The 19,350-nt window shown below is 28.6% G+C and overlaps 1 protein-coding gene across 2 annotated transcripts in view; it reads left to right on the forward strand.

Moving 5' to 3' along the window:
• LOC107454893 (uncharacterized) overlaps positions 1–19,350 on the forward strand; it is a 42,898-nt gene that overhangs the window by 16,933 nt on the left and 6,615 nt on the right. For both annotated transcript variants that reach the window (XM_016072233.5, XM_016072234.5), the window contains 5 exons: positions 5,662–6,288; positions 6,366–6,435; positions 7,550–7,685; positions 10,274–10,401; positions 18,023–18,175. In XM_016072233.5, the coding sequence (XP_015927719.2) occupies positions 5,662–6,288; positions 6,366–6,435; positions 7,550–7,685; positions 10,274–10,401; positions 18,023–18,175 (1,114 nt within the window). The remainder of the gene's footprint in view (positions 1–5,661; positions 6,289–6,365; positions 6,436–7,549; positions 7,686–10,273; positions 10,402–18,022; positions 18,176–19,350) is intronic.

The following is a 19,350-nucleotide window of genomic DNA, read 5'->3' on the forward strand; positions in this document are numbered from 1 at the left end:
CAAACTTTTAATAAAGTTTTCTAGGTTAATTTTATATGTACAAGGTTCTATTACAATTATATACTCAGTTTTAAACAATTATCGTCACTTTTTTATCGAACGCTACAATAAATAATCAAAAGAAAATTTCTTTTTCTCTATTGAGACGACTCATGGTCCGCTCATGATCCTTCGTCTGATCAGACTGCCTGTCTCCTCTGTTACAGAGTCCAGTCTTCCTCCCCTTTTACATGTGCATTGAGTTCTCAGAATTTTGAGGGAGACACCGGATGCCAAGGGGAATGAACTCGGGGGTCAGCTGTCCATGATGTTACAATATATATTGCAAGTCAATTTACTTGAACAGGTTCAATTAGAAAGAGGAAATGTTTATCTAAAACTAAAAGGAGTACTTTAATCGCATTCTGTGTTATTAAGAAACTATTAAAAAATTAACTGTTAAATCTGTATTAAAAAATCAAATGAACCTTAGAATTATTTACAGCAGAACAATTTAAATCAATTATGCTAGTAATAAAGAAAATAAAACATTCTCATCTTTTCAAGGCTTTATTTTCTTAGAATACACTAATTAAAGGACAATTTTTAAAATGGCTACCTTATCTTATTATTTTTTAAATGGCTACCATACTGAAAGAATACGGTTCACAGAATCATCCAGGAAGCTATGGGACCCATTTTGGCCAACTCAACAGAAATAATTTAATACAGCTAGTTATGGTTACAGAATGTAAAAAAATCCTGGGGCAATATTAAAATGTTTGATTTTAACTCAAAAGTAATTTATAACTGTCTATTAGACAAGCTGTGCTATATATTACATATATAACAGAATTTACGTAACTAAATAAATTGAAATTGTTTTTAAATAACAGTTGGTTTAATTGTAGTAAACTAAGAGACAAAGCAGATTGTGAACTGAGCTCTACCTGATGTATTAAAAAAGTATTACATGAACATTATTTTTAAAATACTAATTTGTATGCATATACATTTACTTGAAATCTATAGTAAAATAATTTGAATACTTAAATGTGTGATTTGGAATTCTATTTTTAGTAATTAAAATATGGCATCAAAAGTACAAAGTTTTCAAAATGTATTTCATATATCATTTAAGAATCAGTTTGAGTATTCATCCTTAACAGTATTTGATTTAAAAAAAATTAGTATACTATTTATAAATAAAAATTCATTGTATGATATATGGTTGTGTAAATATTTAACATATGGTTTGTTAAGTTAACACTCTTACTAAAATTTGACGATGATATTTAAAATTTTTTTTTTATGCAATTATAAAATTAGGTTAAACTATACTCTTTTATCTAAAATACTGAAAGAATACGGTTTTAATTTCTTAAAAAGTTTACATTAAATTTTTTTCTAACCGTTGCTCTGTAAGTTTTCTCTTTTTGAAATTGATCAAACTGATCACTTTTTTGACTACGAAGAAGCTTGAAAATGATGCTATTTTAACTAGATTACAATTATAAAAAATTTGATGTTCCTTTTTGGAAAAGAGTTGCTTCCAATTCTTCCTCAGGGGTTATAAAAAATCTGTTCCCTCCAGAGTGTTTGTTTACACTGTGGGAGAAACTTCTGTTCAAAAAAATCTAGATATGGGTGTTATTATTTTTATTTCATTTTTGTTATTATTATTATTTTTTAAAATTGACTTCTCAATTTATAAAATACTGTGCAATTCATTTAGATTCTGGAAATAAATAATTTCTAATAAATTCTTGGGTAAAGTTAGACTACTTTAGCAGATCATTCATCCACATTATCATTTATAATTTAAAACTAGACAGCATACTTTATGAAGAATAAAATAGATTTAAAATATTTTCATTCCAAAAAATGAATAATAAAATTTTAAATATATATATTATTCAAGAAAATATAAAAAATAAATAATTCATTTAAAAAAAAATACATTATTTAATACATAATACATTATTTAATATTAATGAGTCTTTATTAATGAGACTTAGCTTGACTCTTATGAATAATATATAGATAACTAAAACAATTCATTAATTATTTGTTTTTCTTGAAATATTTAAAACTAATTATATTTTACTTAAACATATTATTAAGTATTTATTGTCTATGATTTGCTTACAGATAAAGAAGTTTATTTTTTATACACAGGTACTTTCTAACATTAAACTGAGGTTTGATAAAATATTTTTTCCATTTTGATTTAATTAAAAGAATGTTTTAAAATTCCATGAAAATGTTTTCAAATCATATCCTTTAAGCGAGTATCAGATCAAACAAAAAGAGAAAACTACTTTGCTGTAAAGCTTAAGTTTAAATTGAAATTTGAACTTAAGCTTTGTAGCGAAGTATTTATAGTTTAAATATTTTTTTTGCAGCTTTAAGCTTTATAGTTTAAATTGTCTGCGAAGGATTACGAAGGGTCAGTCCATGCCTGACACAGACTTAAGCTCATTATCTGAATAAAGACTCCAGGCTCATTATAAAGTTTTCATGTATATCCTTACTACTTTCAACTGAGCAAATATTCAAAAATATATTTAGGTTCAGTTAATAAGCATAAAAAGTTTTAAAAAAAATCATTAATGATAAAAGATAAGAAGTATTAAATATGTAAGTAAGTAATCTCAATAATATATTTTATTTGGCCTTCTTTCCATAAGTTTTGGTTTTATAGCTTTGTGATGTTTTGTTTTTATCTGTCATATATAATTTTAGGCTGGGAGAAGTTTGAATAAAAATAATCCTGTTACTCACAGCAGGGTTGCCTCAGGCTACTAAAATGCAACTATTTGCTACTATTTTTGGCCTTAAGCGACTATGGCGACTTTTTTTGCCTGAAAAGGTTAAAAAAGCAACTATTTTCAGGAATAGGCGACTATTAGGAGACTTTTTTTACTCTTGGCGAAGTTTTTTCACAAAAATGAATGTTACTTTTCAGAATGTTAATAAAAAAAGCAAACTTTAAAGGCAAAAAAGCAACTATCTTCAGGAATAGACGACTATTAGGAGATTTTTTTTACTCTTAGCGAAGTTTTGTTCGCAAAAATGAACGTTATTTTTCAGAACATTAATAAAAGAAAGCAAACTTTTATACAATCATTTATTTCCAAAGAGCCATAAATTTAAATTTCCATTGGATTTAATAAAGTATTTGTTATATGCTCTCTCTGAGGGGCAGTTTTGTTATTTTTAATTGTTTTTTCCTTCTATTAACATTCATATTTGATTGTAATTCGACTTTTATTTAGGTACCTATTTTCTAATATGTATACCTTTTATATTTGTACAAAACTTTTTTTTAATTGGAGCATAGTTAGGACTGGGCGATAAATCGAAGTATCGCAAAATATCGATTTACCGCATATATCAGTAGGACGATGTAGTGACTTTCGCCTTAGGCGATGCATCAGAAGTCTGATTTAAGCCGCCGGAATTAGATTACAATCGCGGTTTAACGATTTAATATGCAAGGATCCTTGGCTAGGCTAACGCTGTTACCTCATTAACGAAGACGATTTTGATTTCGTGTAGCTGCAGGGATGTAGATAGCGTTTGGCTATTAAGATGCTGTTAGTTTTGTGATGTTGAATGACGAAGAGCGAATTTAAACGGAACTCCCGGTTTTGTGCGAGGATCAGCTTTGTAATATAGAACGCAATGCATAGCTTCTTTATGTCCATTTTTGTCTTTGGGATTTTGCATTTTTTTAATATTATTTTCAATGGGTCTTAAGTCGTTTAGCGATCGTTGTGCATTTTATTTCGTCGGAAATAATTGCCAGGTTTCTTGAAAATTATTTTCAGTCAGTCAGACTTATGCAGCTATCGTTTCGTTCTGTATTATTTCATACCATTTTTTTTCTGTCTCGGTTTAACGATTCTTGTCAATTATTTTTAGTAGACCTACTGTAACTTTGCGATTGCTGTACAATTGCTGTTATCTTAAATTTTCGTTCTGAACTCAATAGATCAAATCATTGATTTTTTTTAATTTTTATTTTAAGCGATACAATTTAATAGGGGTATTTTGTATTTAACTTTGTTATAAAAAGTTTGTTTTTTTAAATTTATTAAATGTAGTTAAGTATAATAATTTGATTGTTTTTCAACCAATAAATGCTCAGTCGTTTTTAATTATAAAAAAATTAAAGCAAAGCTTACCTTTATTTAGTTTGCTTTTATTTTTGAGAAAATGAAAACAAAGTTTTAAAAAAATTTGGCTATTAGTTAAGACAAATTTTTTTTTAATTAAATAAAAAGTTTAGTAATGTTTTGACGTTTTTAATATTTTAACATCAGTACTTAAAGTATTTTTTAAAAATTTTTACTAAAATTCTTTCAATGCTTGTTTGTTTTATAATTTGTTCGATAGTCAGTATCATTTTTAAACAAATAAATCTTTAGTCGATTTTATTTTCAAAAATGAAAATAATAATAAATAAGTAAAAATATTTTTACATTTATTAAGTACAGAATTTGACCATTAGTTAATACTACTTTTTATTATTTTAAATAAGTAAATAAAAAAGAGGCTAATGATGTTTCAAAAGCATGTTTTTTTTCCCAACAAATAATAAAAATTTTTTTTTTTGTTTCTAAAGTGAACATTTCTTTGGTTTGTTTTCCACTTTTGTTTTTTTTCTTTTAATTTGTAATTCATGTAGGAAAAATAATTTGTTACAGTATTATTATTTTTAAACCAATAAATCTTAAATCATTTTTAATTTAAGAAAAATGAAATAAAGCTTGGGTTTGCTTTTACTTTGACTTCATTATTAATTTAATTGAAAAAATTAAGCAATGATATTGATGTCATAGTAAAATATGTTTAGAATTAATATTTTCTTTTGTACTAGATTTATTCCTTTTTATTTATTTTTGATTGATTTAAAGATTTTCCATGGGTAATTTTTGAACAAATGCTAAGTTGTGATACATCACTGTATTGTGATGTCTAACTGACGATGTATCACAATTTAAAATTTTTGACATCACCCAGTCCTAATAATAGTATTTGACAATTAAGCTACAGTATTCGACAGTTCGACAGCCATAGTATTTGACAATTAAGCTATAATTTTAGTTATTTGGCTACTACTTTTGATAAATTTTTGTTCCTGTTCAGGCAACTATTTTCATAGTTTTAGGCAACTATTTTCATGCTTGAGGATACTAAAAGCAACTATTTTTGTTCATTTTTTATTGTGGTAACCCTGTCACAGATAAGATTCAAATTCTACACAAATCTTTTTGAATCTTTTTGTATGACTAAAATCATTATGGTTTGAAGGTTTACTCAATCTAGTGTTGCTACCGTAATTTTTATCCTACTAATATAACTTAAAAATAATTTTAAAACTAAGCATATAGCCGGGAAAAATTTAAAGCAAAACTTATTTTATGGTTTCAGGGAAATTCTTAAATTAAGGTCAATAGTTAGATATTAAAATCAATATAATAGTTAAGAGGTGTATTTAATTGTGAAATATTGAATAATTAAATGCATTGTGTAGAGAAATACCCTAGATTTTTTACTGTATAAAACAAATTAGAAATAGAAGGAAGCTTATGCAATAATTTATTTAAATTTGATTTGTTTTTCTTTTGAGTAGTAGAACAACAAAAGTGATACTTTCTTTCGTTTTTTTTTTAGTATACATCAAGATGAAAAAATCACACAAATATTAACGGACGCTTCTACCATTAAGGATTTTTATGCTGTTTGTGATGTTTTAAAAGAATTGCCAAAACTCAAGTCTTTAGAGAGGGAAAGTAATACAGATGAAGATATTTCTGATATTGATGAACTTTTTCAAAGTTTTGAGCTTCAGGAAGATCATTCTACAAGAACTAAAAGCTGTATTGTAGATACATATTCAACATCACCTCAGACTACCTTCATAAATAATAACATAAATACACTCACAACTGATATTTGTAATAATATCCATGCATTTGTTCAGAGAAGCAATGAGCCAGAAACAGAGAAAGATAAATCTCATGCTAGTAATAATATCCATTCTTCGGTTCAAGCAGACAATGAATCAGAAACAGAGAAGGACACATCTCCTGTGTGCAATAATATCCATTCATCGGTTCAAACAGACAATGAGTCAGAAACAGAGAAAGACAAATCTCACGTGTGTAATAATATCCATTCATCGGTTCAAACAGACAATGAGTCAGAAATAGTGAAAGACAAATCTCATGTGTGTGAAAGCTATGATGATCATCTTCCTGTTTGGCTGTGTCATTCTAGACCTCGAGTAGGGGATAACGAGTAGGTCATTTATGTAAAAGTATCATAGTAATATCTGTAGTGTTATTTAAAATTTATTTATTTATTAATTTTTTTAGAAAGAGCAGAGGTTGCTTTAGTGGTTACTTTTCAACAAGTGAAAAAAATATTGAGGAACAATATATGTCCGTAAGTATATAATTAAATTAAATTATTATTTTATTTTAAAAGCAAATTTTTATTTTATCCTTTCATTTTACTTTCTTTTGCCTTTCTTGGAAATGACTATTTTTAACATTGTTTACAGCTGTTTTTAATTATGTTTACTGTTAATATATTTTTGTTATTTTTAGCAATCATTTTTAGTATCACTTTTGCACTTATTTTCTTAGTTGTGGCAGTGAAATAAATTAGTGAAATAATTTAAATTTAGAGACTCGAGTTATTGCACCTTAATTTTTTGATCTTGAATAAAGTTTTTCTGCTTTATCTAGTATAGTTGCTTCAATCTTTTGTTGTGAGAAACTTTACTTGAAGTCCAGTCTTTTACTATTTTGTGTTGGCCTTAGACATTGTTTTGTCCTAAGGATTTATGCAGGTTGATATTATTGTTTGTCAACACCTTAGTAAAAATCCCATATACAAAATTCAATACTTTTACTGTAAAACAGCAGAAAGGAGAGAAAATAATGCCTTCCTAAAAATTAAAATTTTTGAATTTCTATTTAAAAAATATTTTTATAAAAATATTTTAATGCTTTAATAATAAATTACTACTGTGATATTAATAAATGCATTATAATTAATTTTGTTTACATCTGTAAATATTGGTAATAAAATATGTTCTCTTCCCTGCGTTCTTTTTGAAACTGTCAACTGTTTTAAAACTGTTTGAAATTAACTGTTAAAGAATGAAACACTGTTAAAATATATTTTGAATTATTTATTTGAGTGGCTAATTATATATTACTCTCATCACTCATATTATCATACTATTCGCCTCACAAAACATGTAAGCACTTGTAACTTTTAAAGTGAAAGGGATGGAACAATTAACTTCTAATTACACCCCTAGATTATTTGACAAGTGTTTATGAACAGTGTATATTCCATGCATGTTTATGATTCCAGGAGTGAACTTGTATATTGTTTGAGATTTATTTTCAATAATGAGCAATAAAACAATCTATTCACATGGTATTATTACATGACTGAAAATAATTACTTTATGTTAAATGATTTTAAGTATGTAGATTGTAAATATGCTCACTTATTATATTCATGTATTTTAAATATTTTTTAGAAGAAAAAAACGAGGAGAGCGAGGCATCATGAGCGAGTTCTTGCTTCTATGAAAGAAAAGAGAAAAGTAAAAAAGATGAGAAGAAAGTTAAAAATAGCTGAAATGAAGAAAAACCAGCCTATTAATACTGAAGAAGGTTTTTACTTTACATCTAAACTATACAAACTTGAGGTTAAAAATATCAAGGTTCATAGTCATCCTGATGAAAAAATTATTTTATCCTGATATTCCTGATATTTGTATGTGCTTAGAACCTCCCATTTTCTGTGTGGACTTTTGAAAAATTTATTTAGGGAATCAAAAAGTTTGGTTTTTTAATCCAACATCTTTTTATTTTAATTAATAATGCTAGTAGAAATTGCAAAATTTGATAGTTCTCATAAAGCAAGGTCCACATACTAATTATGTACATTGTTCAGGCATATAGTCTGACACAAAAGATTCCTTATTTAAACCTTTTTGAGATTTCAAACATTCTATGAAAAAGGAACTCAAAAATTCTGTACTAATGAAGTTTTTGTGGTAATGAATTCAGGGATCATACGCTTTTATATCATAATAAACAAACACAGTAACAAATTATGTAGGGCAAATTCAATTATTGATTTGTCTATTTTATGTGATCGTAAAAGTGATAGATTTCAATCAAAAAATTTTTTTAGTTGATTTATGAAATCTTGAATTCAATTACTAATTTTAATTATATATTGGTATGAGGGAATTTTATCTAATTGATTACGGGTATTTTTTTTAATGCAACAGTATTAACAATTTCCATACATTGATTTGAAATTATGAGTTGTTTAGTTTTGATAAAGTTACAGTGCAAATACAAACTGTTAACATTTTCTGATCTAAATAAAGTAATTCAGAGGTTTGAAATAGTATATTTAATTATTTCGCAATAATATTTCCTTTTAAATTTTTGCATGTAAGTAGACCAAATAATACTTTTTTTTAAAATTTGCAGTTTGCCTGTTTAAAAATTCATCTGTTATATGTATACTGTTTTTAAAATATACTGATTTTTTTCTTTAACTCACTATTGGGTATGAAATATTTATTGGAACTGTTTCAATAACATAGTGAACATATATGGTTGCATTATTTTTTTAATTTTTGATTCTCAAAGAAAGGAAATAAATAATTATTATTTATTTATTTGTAATAAATTGCTCAATGAAAATGTGCTGCAAAACAAAATCTGTCTTAACTTTTTATGTTCCTGAAATACTTTTACTTCTTTATAGTTATTCGTAATATTTACTCCTTTGTTTCCATTATTAGAAACTATATAGCATGATAGTGACTGCAAATTATTGTGTTAACTTTCATAGTGTGATCTAGTTACAAAAGCCTGCTTATTACACTTTTGGAAAAGATGATTAATTAATTACATCATGACATCAAGTTATTTTCCCTAACCTTCACCATGAATTAATTCTAGTTATTTTCCTTTTAACCTGCAAAATAAATAAATTTTGATGAAGTCAATTAGTGTAAAGATTTCTTGCTGCTTGCTCTGTAGAGTGAATTAAATTAAAATATCATTAATTATTAAATACCATAAATTAAAAAAATATTTCTTTAAATATGAACTAAAGATGAAGAAATATTTAGTTATCTAAAATATAAGAGAACAGTGTCACTAAAACTGAATTTTTTTTTAGTTTTGATACTTGAACGCTTTTTATTACTTAATATTTACGCCTCCAATTCCATTAGAAGCTATACAGCATGATAGTGACTGCAGATTATTGTGTTAATCGGCAAAGTTGTGTGTGTGATCCAGCTATTTTTGATATTGGATATACAAGACACCTTGTATTACAAAGTTTATCAAAAGTTTTGAAAATGCACGAATTCTATAATTAAAACAGTTTTTTTAATTCCCTGCAAATTAAAAAGCAAATATATATATATATATATATATATATATATATATATATATATATATATATATATATATATATATATATATATATATATATATATATATATATATATATATATATATATATATATATATATATATCAATATGATATAGATCAATATATTTGATTTCAATGAGTTAAAAACTTTAAAGAACTGTTAACTATACTAACTGGTGCTGTCATCTACTGATGTTTATAGAAAGTAAATGTTCATCATTTACTTTCATTGTAAAAAAACAGAACTTATTTTGATAATGTTAGAAAATGCACAGTTTACAAGTTATACATCTAAGAGTATTTGGCTCAAATATAATTTACTTATGTTTCGAATGAAGAAATTAAACAGTATAAGTTTTTTATTGATAAGAATGGGAAAATGTTACGAAAACTGAGCACAAAGACCTAAAAAGAGAAGCAATGGCACATTGCTTTTTTTTAGCTATTTAGCTATTATTATAACCACTCAAGCCAATTCTATATATGGATTATAGTAATCATTAAACCATTTAGTTATAACTTTATTTTTCAAATAAATATCTTTTCTTAAATTATTAAATTTAAGTTTTTGCCCTGGTGACTGATTTAAATATTTAATTAAAGAATTTTGTTTCCTCTTTTTTGAATTCTATGACAGTAGAATTATTTATATATATTGAGAAATTCACACACATGCACCATGCTAGAAAAATGTTATGAAAGAATATTTGTAAAAAGGTCTCATAATTTTCTGTTTTATTAATTTTTTTAAAGCTTTTATCAAATTGCTTTAATTCATTTATTCGTGTTTAGTGGTTGTAAAAGAAAAACTGACCAAGAAACAGCAAAAGATGATGATTAGGGAACGTCTTTTAAAAGCTCAGGGTACAGCTCCAAAGGTGTGCATCAATCTTGGATTTGCCACTAAAATGGTTGAAAAAGTAAGCATTATATTAAAGTAGTATATTCATTTCTTCTTTGAATCTTTTAAGTTGAAATAATTTAAGGAGTATTTTTTTCGAAATCCATGTTTATCTAATATTTATTTGTTTTTGAAATTAATATTACTTAGTAAATTTTTATTTAACTCATAAATGTTTAAGAATTTTGTTAAAATTATGAAAATAAAATAATCAATTTTTTAATTTAAAAAAAATTGAATCTATGGATTTGAAAATTTAGACTTTTATTTATCTTCTAAACATTTGAAAATGATGCATAATCAATTGTAAAATTAAGTCAATATATGCTTTATGGAAATTTAAGATAGATCTGTGAATTTTAAATTTTGAAAAGATGGAATTCATGGTCAATTAAACGATGGAATTCATAGAAATTTTCAGTTTAACAATTAATAACACTTTAAAACTTTTTTTTCACTTTCATAGTAAAATATTTATTAGAATTTGAATTAACATTATTTAAAAAAAACAAATTACTAAAAGGGTAATTAAAATTTAAAAAATAATTAATATTTTATCAACTTAAATAAGAAGAATGAATTTAAATCTAGAGAAATTGTTTTACTTATTTTTTAAGAAGTCTCCATTAAAATTTTTTATTTAATATTACTTATTGATTGTTATTAATTTTTTGCAAAGCTTCATTCATTTGTTTATATTTGTAGTTAATTGATTGTATGAGTTTTAGACGAAATATAACTAATAGTTGTTGAAGAGAAAAATTTATAAGACGGATCACTCTTTAAAAAAAGAGATGATTTATTTTTTATTTATTTTAATTATCGCTAAATGCGATTTCAGAAGTTTTATTTTTAATTAGACGGAGCTACATGAGAGCCGTCTGTCATTGTTGAAGTTACATAATCTTCTGCCGGTTGGGGCGCATGCGCGCCAACATCCTGCCCGGTCTTGCAATGTTCATGCAAGAACTTAACATATAAAATTTAAAATAAACACAAATATTACATAACTTGACAATATAAAACATAAACATTATAAAATGTAAAATAAGAAATATATGACATTATGAAAATTACAGTATTTTTTTTATTTTATGTATCGATAGGCAAGACAGCTATTTTAGAAACAGCTCTTTTAAATACCCCAGATATTGTGCGAATTTTTACTACACGCACTTTATTATCCAAACCATGATAAACATAAATTATTTGGCCTAAAATCCAGGTATTTAAAGGCAAGAAATCTTCTTTTACAAGTACCATCTGTCCTATCTTTAAATCATTTTTTGTTACCATCCATTTTGATCTAGCTTGTAATGTATTTAAGTAATCCGACTTCCATTTTTCCCATATAAGTTGTACAACTTTTGTAGTTTTCTGCCACCGACTTAGACGATTATCATTGAGATCAGTTAAATTTGGTTCGACAATTGATGTTATAGGCCTCCCTATTAGGAAATGACCTGGTGTTAAAACATCAAAACTGTCATTATCACCGCTTAAGGGGCAAAGGGGGCGACTATTGAGAATTACTTCGATTTGAATAACTATTGTTTCCATCTCTTCGTAAGTGAAATGAAATTTTCCAACTGCTCTTTTAAGATGATGTTTTACTGATTTTACACCCGCCTCCCAAAGGCCACCAAAATGGGGTGATTTTGGGGGAATAAAATTCCATTCTATGCCTTCAGAGGTAAAATAATTAGCCAAAATCTGATCTGGAAAATTAATTAATCCATAAAACTTTTTTAATTGAGAATTAGCCCCAACAAAATTAGTGGCATTATCAGTATAGATTTTGGAGCATTTTCCGCGTCTACTTGTAAATCGTTTCAGTGTGGCAATCATCGAATCGGAAGTCAAATCAGTCAGCTGTTCAAGATGGATGGCTTTTGTGGAAAAACAAATGAAAATACAAATATATACTTTGCTGAGAGTACTCTTACGTTGATGTTTATATTTAACAGCAAAAGGGCCGCACAGGTCTATACCTGTGACGGAAAATGGGGGTGACATGTTGGCTCTTTCACTTGGTAAATTACCCATAATTTGAGTGGAAAGGAAGGGCTTAGATTTGAAACAAGTTACACATTGATGTACAGTTTGACGTACAAGATTACGACCTCCTAAAGGCCAAAATTTTAACCTAACTGCACTTAACAAACCTTGAGGGCCAATATGAAGCAATTTCCTGTGTAAACTATCGAAGTAAATTTTACTTAATTTGGACTTTTTCGGTAAGATTATCTGATGCTTTTGATCAAAGGGTACTGAAGCATTATTGAGCCTTCCACCTACTCGTATTAAACCTTCCCCATCTACAAAGGAATTTAAGCTAGAAATATTGCGAGAAAAATTATTCTTAGTTACCAGTGTCTTCTGAGAATGCTTAATCAGGATACTTTCAGAATACTTTACCTCGTCAACTGTCAAGGGTCCCATTTTCTTATCCTTATGTTTACAATTATGAAGAAATCTGCAAATATAACATAAAATATGATTAATTTTATAATAATTATTTGAGAGTTCTAAAAGTTCATCAATCAGGGTCTGTGAATCATCAGTTAGCAAAACAGTCTCTTCCGTACTCTCGGTTGAGGAAACAGGTTTTGCTTCTCGGAGAATTGTTTCTTTTTCACCTTCTGCAAGGGATTCTATATCAGGAAATGATTGTTCTAACGTTTCTTGAAAATCAGATTCCATCAAAAATTCAGCACCTGTCCACCACCTGTCCACCACCTGGAACTATCAACCAAACATTCAGCACTAATTCCACGAGAGAGAATATCTGCAGGATTATCTGTACCTGCACAATGGTGCCAGGAGTTTGGATCTGTCAAAGTGGCTATTTCTTTAACTCGATTAGCAACGAATTGTTTCCAACGAGTTGTCTTTCACTTTATCCAGTAGAGTGCAATTTTAGAGTCAGTCCAATGATATGCGATTGAAGACCTTTTCAGATTCACAATCTTTTTAACTTTAGATGACAAGCGAGCTGCAACTAGAGCTCCCAGCAATTCCAGTCTAGGCAGAGTCAAACTATTCAAAGGAGCTACTCGGCTTTTAGAAGTCAAAAGTCTAACAATCGGTCCATTTGGTGTGTAAACTTTCAAATATACTGTAGCACCGTATACGTTCTTACTGGCGTCACAAAAACTATGAATCTCGACGATATCCTCTTTGGATATAGAATTAAGAACCAGTCTAGCTATCTTAAGATTTTCCGAAAAAGGTATCTCTTCACACCATTTTATCCACTCTTTCTCTATTTTCGGTGGCAAGGATTCATCCCAAGGAATTTTTTCACTCCACAGTTCTTGGATCAGACATTTCATTCGTATGGTGAAGCATGAAATTAAGCCTAAAGGGTCAAATATCTTCCCTATAGCCTGGAGTATCGAACGTTTTGTACTTTTGCTTGAGGAGGCGAATTTTAGGAGACTTCTGGTATCTACAGAAAAATAATCTTCACTGGTGTTCCATAAAAGTCCCAACACTTTAGTCTGATTGGAGCCCAGACTAACACTAGCGTTTGCAGGATGAGTATCTAGTCCCTCATTCTTCCACTGCTCCATCAAATCAGCATCATTAGTTATCCACTTCCTTAGAGTCATTCCAGCAGCTTCTGTTATTTTATTTGCATCTCTAGATATTTCTAATGCTTCATCAAAATCATAGCTACCGGAAATAAATCAAGATTTCTATCTAGAAGTTGAACAATAACAGGAAGATCATTTTCATATTTTTTGATATGGTGCCTAATAGTAGCAGCGAGTAGAAATGGACTTGAGTGGACTCCAAAGTTCACTCTATTAAAATGGAAGATAATTATTTTGGGATCTTTAGAAACACTTGGTTCATCATTGCTCCAAAAGAATCTTACTGCGTCTTTGTGTACCTCAGCAAGACCTATTTGAAGGAAAGCCTGCTTCATATCAGAACAGAAAGCTATTCAGTTGAGTCTAAATTCAATAAGTACATCCAAAAGATTGGGGTTTAAATTGGGCCCTGGCCACAAACAGTCATTGAGAGAGAGTTCATTGACCTCGTGCGCCGCAGCGTCAAACACAATTCATAACGATGTTGTTAAACTTTCTTTTTTAGCGGCCATATGGGGTAAATAAAATATAGGTCTTTCATATTCATCCTGTATACTATCAGGTTTAACTATTTCTATAATGCCTTGACTTGTATAATCCTGTATAATTTCACGGTATCTATCATAGAGATCCGGGTCATGCGTAAATCTTTTCCATAAGCTTCGGAAACGTTGTTTCGCTAAAGAATAATTATCAGCAAGTTCATTATAGTCTTTTCTAAATGGAAGTTGTACTATGTAACGACCGTCTTTGAATTCAACAGTTTCATTAAATATTTTCATGGCCTGATCATTTTCTTGCAAAATTGGATCGTCTTTAATCCCAAGCCCCTCCAAATCAAAAATCAGTTTTAGTGTATCTTGTAGCGAATCATTTTTAGTTAGAAAACAATATCTTTCCTGAGTAATTTTGCTTTCTTTAAGTTTACCGCAAGCTATCCACTCCAAAGACGACTCTTTAAAAAACAGATCATAATTTATTTTATACGTATTTTGTTGCAAAACCTTGAAAAAAAAATCAGAACTTATTAACGCGTGCACTTAGTAGCTTCATAAAATTACTCATCCGCTAATTTCAAAAAATGAGGAATCTCTATTTGCGAAATGTCTAAAGTAGTGGGCGGTGTGAACCCCGTAATATTATCAACCACATAAAATTCAATTAATTCATTAAAACTAAAATCTTCATTCGAAATGGATGTAGTTAATTTCCAATTAATATTTTGGATCGATCCGTTTAAACCTGAAATCGGTGTTTTTATTTTATCTTTTTTAATCCCTAATAAATCGCTTATATTTTTCTTTAATACGCATATATTAGAAGCTGAGTCAAGGATCGCTTTTATTTTTATTCTCCTACCTTCTGCACATGTAATAAATATTTCAGCAGTTGAGAGCAAAACTTATTTTTTGTTTTGTTTACTAGTGGCTACGCTTAATACCGAAGCATTGGGATTTGATGGATTACTAGTAGAAGAAGAAGGAAGTGGCACGTGATCAACTTCACTTTGAGACCGCAAATGATTCATATTCATAGAATTCGAAGAAGAAATATTTGATTCAGTTTCTTTCGAATTTAATTTCGTGCAAATTAGCTTAGAATGTTTTAAAGAGCAAGGACACCGATATGGGGAAATACATTGGGCTTTTGTAGATTTTTTTTCAGACATATTTCGCACAACTTATTAGCACGAATTATCTTTATTCTTTCATCAATGTCAAGATTTAAAAATAATGTGCAGCGAAAAATGGGGTGTATACCTTGTTTACAAAGAAAGCAATTCTTATTTTTATTTTTGTTATCGTTTTCAGACACTAAAAGAGTTTTAGGTTTAGAGGGAAACATTTGGTGCTTTTTTATTTTAGTTTCGTAAGAACAGTTTCTATCTACGGATAAAAGTACAGCTTCCCGTTGCTCTAAAAAGGTTATGAACTCATTGAAAGAGGGAATTTCTTTTGTTTTTTGTAACAATTAAATGTTTTTACGAGATTCTTTATCGAGTTTTTTCAACATTATAGTTTGTAAAAATATATCAAATAGAGGATCTTGATTATATTTCAACACCTTTAGAGCTCTTAAATTTTTATTTAAACAATCAATCATGGCGTGAATTTCTTCAGCATTTTCTTTTTCTATTTTCTTAAAATTCAAAATAAATTGAATGTGTATATCTACGACTAATCTTTTATTGTCATATCTTGAAATTAATGCTTCATATAAAGAAGTAAATGTTTCGAAGGTAGAAGCAAATTCTTTCACTTCATTAGCAAGACAAGAATTTAAATAATATAGTTTCTGTGTTTCACTAAGTTGACAGTTAGAAGAAATTAAATCATCAAATTGATTTTTAAAACTAGAAAAATGATCATATTTTTCGGTAAATATAGGAAGATTAATTGGAGGAATTTTTAATACAGTTTCTAAGTTATCATTTAGTTTATGTTTATTCTCTGTCTTGTTATTAGAATCAGAGTTCAATACTTTATTAGAATTTATTAATTTCAAAATTCCTACCTCTAAATTATCCAACCGTTCATCACACTGATTCAAATCAGTATCGATGGTGTCAATATCACCAGGTTGAATGTCCAAGTTGTAGTATTCTTGTCGCAATGACTCACTTCTATTTTTTAAGACTTCTACACTTCTAAGTTTGACATTTAACTCCGTGATATCACACAGGTCATCAATTTGTAGAAAGTTTTCAAGACGGGTAATTTTGCCTTTAAATGAAGTTCGTGATCTATTTATGATGTCCATTGGCTTAGCCATTGTTCTGATTCAAACTCCGAAGTTCGACGGAGCCAGATGAAGAGAAAAATTTATAAGACGGACCACTCTTTAAAAAAAGAGATGATTTATTTTTTATTTATTTTAATTATCGCTAAATGCGATTTCAGAAGTTTTATTTTTAATTAGACGAAGCTACATGAGAGCCGTCTGTCATTGTTGAAGTTACAAAATCTTCTGCCGGTTGGGGCGCAGACGCGCATGTGCGCCAACCGTTGTACAGTGCACAAATTAAAAAAATAAATACTTTTAAAACTTTTGATGTAATGATATGATTGTCACATACTAGTACCAAAAGAGTATGCAAAATATACTCATGTGGGAAAGAAAAGAGTAACTTGTAAATGGGGATAGTTTGTTAGAAGTTGACATTTTTTTTTATCCATCCTAAATTTTTTTAATCACCTTTGTTAAACAGCTGACCCAATTTTGAGTTTACAAATACCAATGTTCAACTCTGCAGCTTCGTAAATTTGAATACAATCTGGAAGACAAGGGAACTTCTGTATTAAGTATTAGAAGAAATTTGCCTTCATGGAGGACTTTTTAATGGAACTGCCTTGCATTTGCTTTCGATGGAGAGAAAAGCAGGAAAACTTCCCATGATTTGCCTAACGGCAAGGGAACTCTTACCCATGATTCGTATACCACTGAGGATATTTTACATTAGCACTGTAGTCGTTGCATGCTGGGTGCGGAGTTCGTATCGATCAGCAATCCCTGGTTTTCGAACCAGGATCATCTCGTTGGGAGGCAAGAGTTCTATCGCACCCTAAAGTTTGTTTAGAAAATCAAGCCTTAAATTTCATTGATTGTGAAATTGATTTGGTTTTACAATTATATATTGATTTACTATTGTTTTATCCCTATTTTGTAGATATTTCCTATTGCTTTTTGTAAGCATTTATATTTTTTCGGTCTATAGATTTTTTAACAAAAAAAATTTAGTATTGTTTCTGCAAAAAAGAAAAAACATTACTTTTATTTTGATAAAAATGATTAAAATAGTAATGTTTTAAATAAGACATTCTATTCCAACATACAATATTTGTTTTCAGTTCTTATAAGATATTGTTAGATTTTAACTAGGCGTATTACAATCCGCAGTTACATTAGCTATTTAATAATTGTTATTATAGTGTTCACATTTTAAATTACTTAGATGTGAAAAAAAAAAAAATATTTTGATAATAGATTGATTTCCTGAAAATGATTTGAAATAAAGTTGTTTGTGTTTTTCTCTGATATTAGGAACTAGGGCAATTAGCCAGCCAGCTTCGTAGGCTTTATGGATCTAACAGGCATAGTTTCACTCCTCTTCACTTATACTTTTGCAATTTGGAAACATCTGATAAGCTCTATCAGATCTGCCTAGCTAAAAATGATGGTTTTTCATCCTACGTAGTAAGTTTTGTGTTTCTGCCTATTTAATTTAGGATACTGCTGTTTTTAAAATATTTTCAAGCATTAGATTCTTCCTTGGATCTAAAATTTTCCTTTTCTAATTATTTATTATAATTTTCTGTTGTTTTTTTTAAAAAATTATATTTCTGTTACTGTTGAAATTTAACTACATTGCCAAAAAGTTGCTGTTATGCTTTTAAAATGCTTAAAAAACTGCCAAATAAAACATACATTTCTTCGATTAATAAAGATTTAAGTCACAGACTGGCAATTAAGTTTTTTCAATGTGGCTTATTAGGGGACTATTCACTAATTAATTTTAGTAAAGTTCTTAGTTAATTTCATTGAACTGAGGTTTTTATTGTCAGATATGCTTTTATTAATAGTTTTAATAGTAAGAAGTAAATTTGTTTGAAACTTTGTTTCTAACTTTCTATTTCTAACTATATATAAAAATCCAATGATGGTGTCGCACCAGCCAATGAAATCTAAGGTATCACGTGACAGTATGAAAGAAGTAGCCAATCCAAGCGAGGATGCAGTTTTAAGCCAATCAGAAAAGAGAACGCATTCGCGTCAAAGCTTTGAGTGGGTTTTTGCTGATTACATCTCATCTTATCTTATCATTCTTATGCTTATCCAGTGATTGATATCTTTTAATGTTTACATTTTTGCTGTTTGCTATTATAAAGCTTACTGAGGCTTGCTTACCTTAAAATGGTTAAATTTTAAATCACATTTATTTATTCAACTCATTTCAATCATTTGGAATTTCAGTATAATGTCTGACAGGACAGATCGCGATCGAGAATATCGCAGACAGCGGAGATTGGATCCCACGTTTCGTCAAAAATGAACAAGAGCGTCGAAGAATAAATCGACAAAATAATCGAGAGCTTACTAATGCCCGCCAAAGAGAAAGTCGTTCTTATGCTCTGCCGCGCATTTATATCCTTATATAAATGTATTAAAATTTGTTTGCGAAGCAAACAAAAAAGAATTGCGTAGCAATTCTCGGGGGTTGGCGAGCGGTAGCGAGCAGGGGGCGGAGCCCCCTAGTTTTTAAGATAATTGTTGATCTAACCTGTTGATCTATTTATTATATAATGTATCAATTCTTGTCTAGGTTTAAAATTTTGCTGTAAATTTAGAAAATTTTTAGCCCTCACAGCAAC

The sequence above is a fragment of the Parasteatoda tepidariorum genome, chromosome 10 (assembly GCF_982258835.1).
Source record: "Parasteatoda tepidariorum strain Cologne lab strain chromosome 10, Ptep-v5.0, whole genome shotgun sequence".
Lineage (NCBI taxonomy): Eukaryota > Metazoa > Arthropoda > Arachnida > Araneae > Theridiidae > Parasteatoda > Parasteatoda tepidariorum.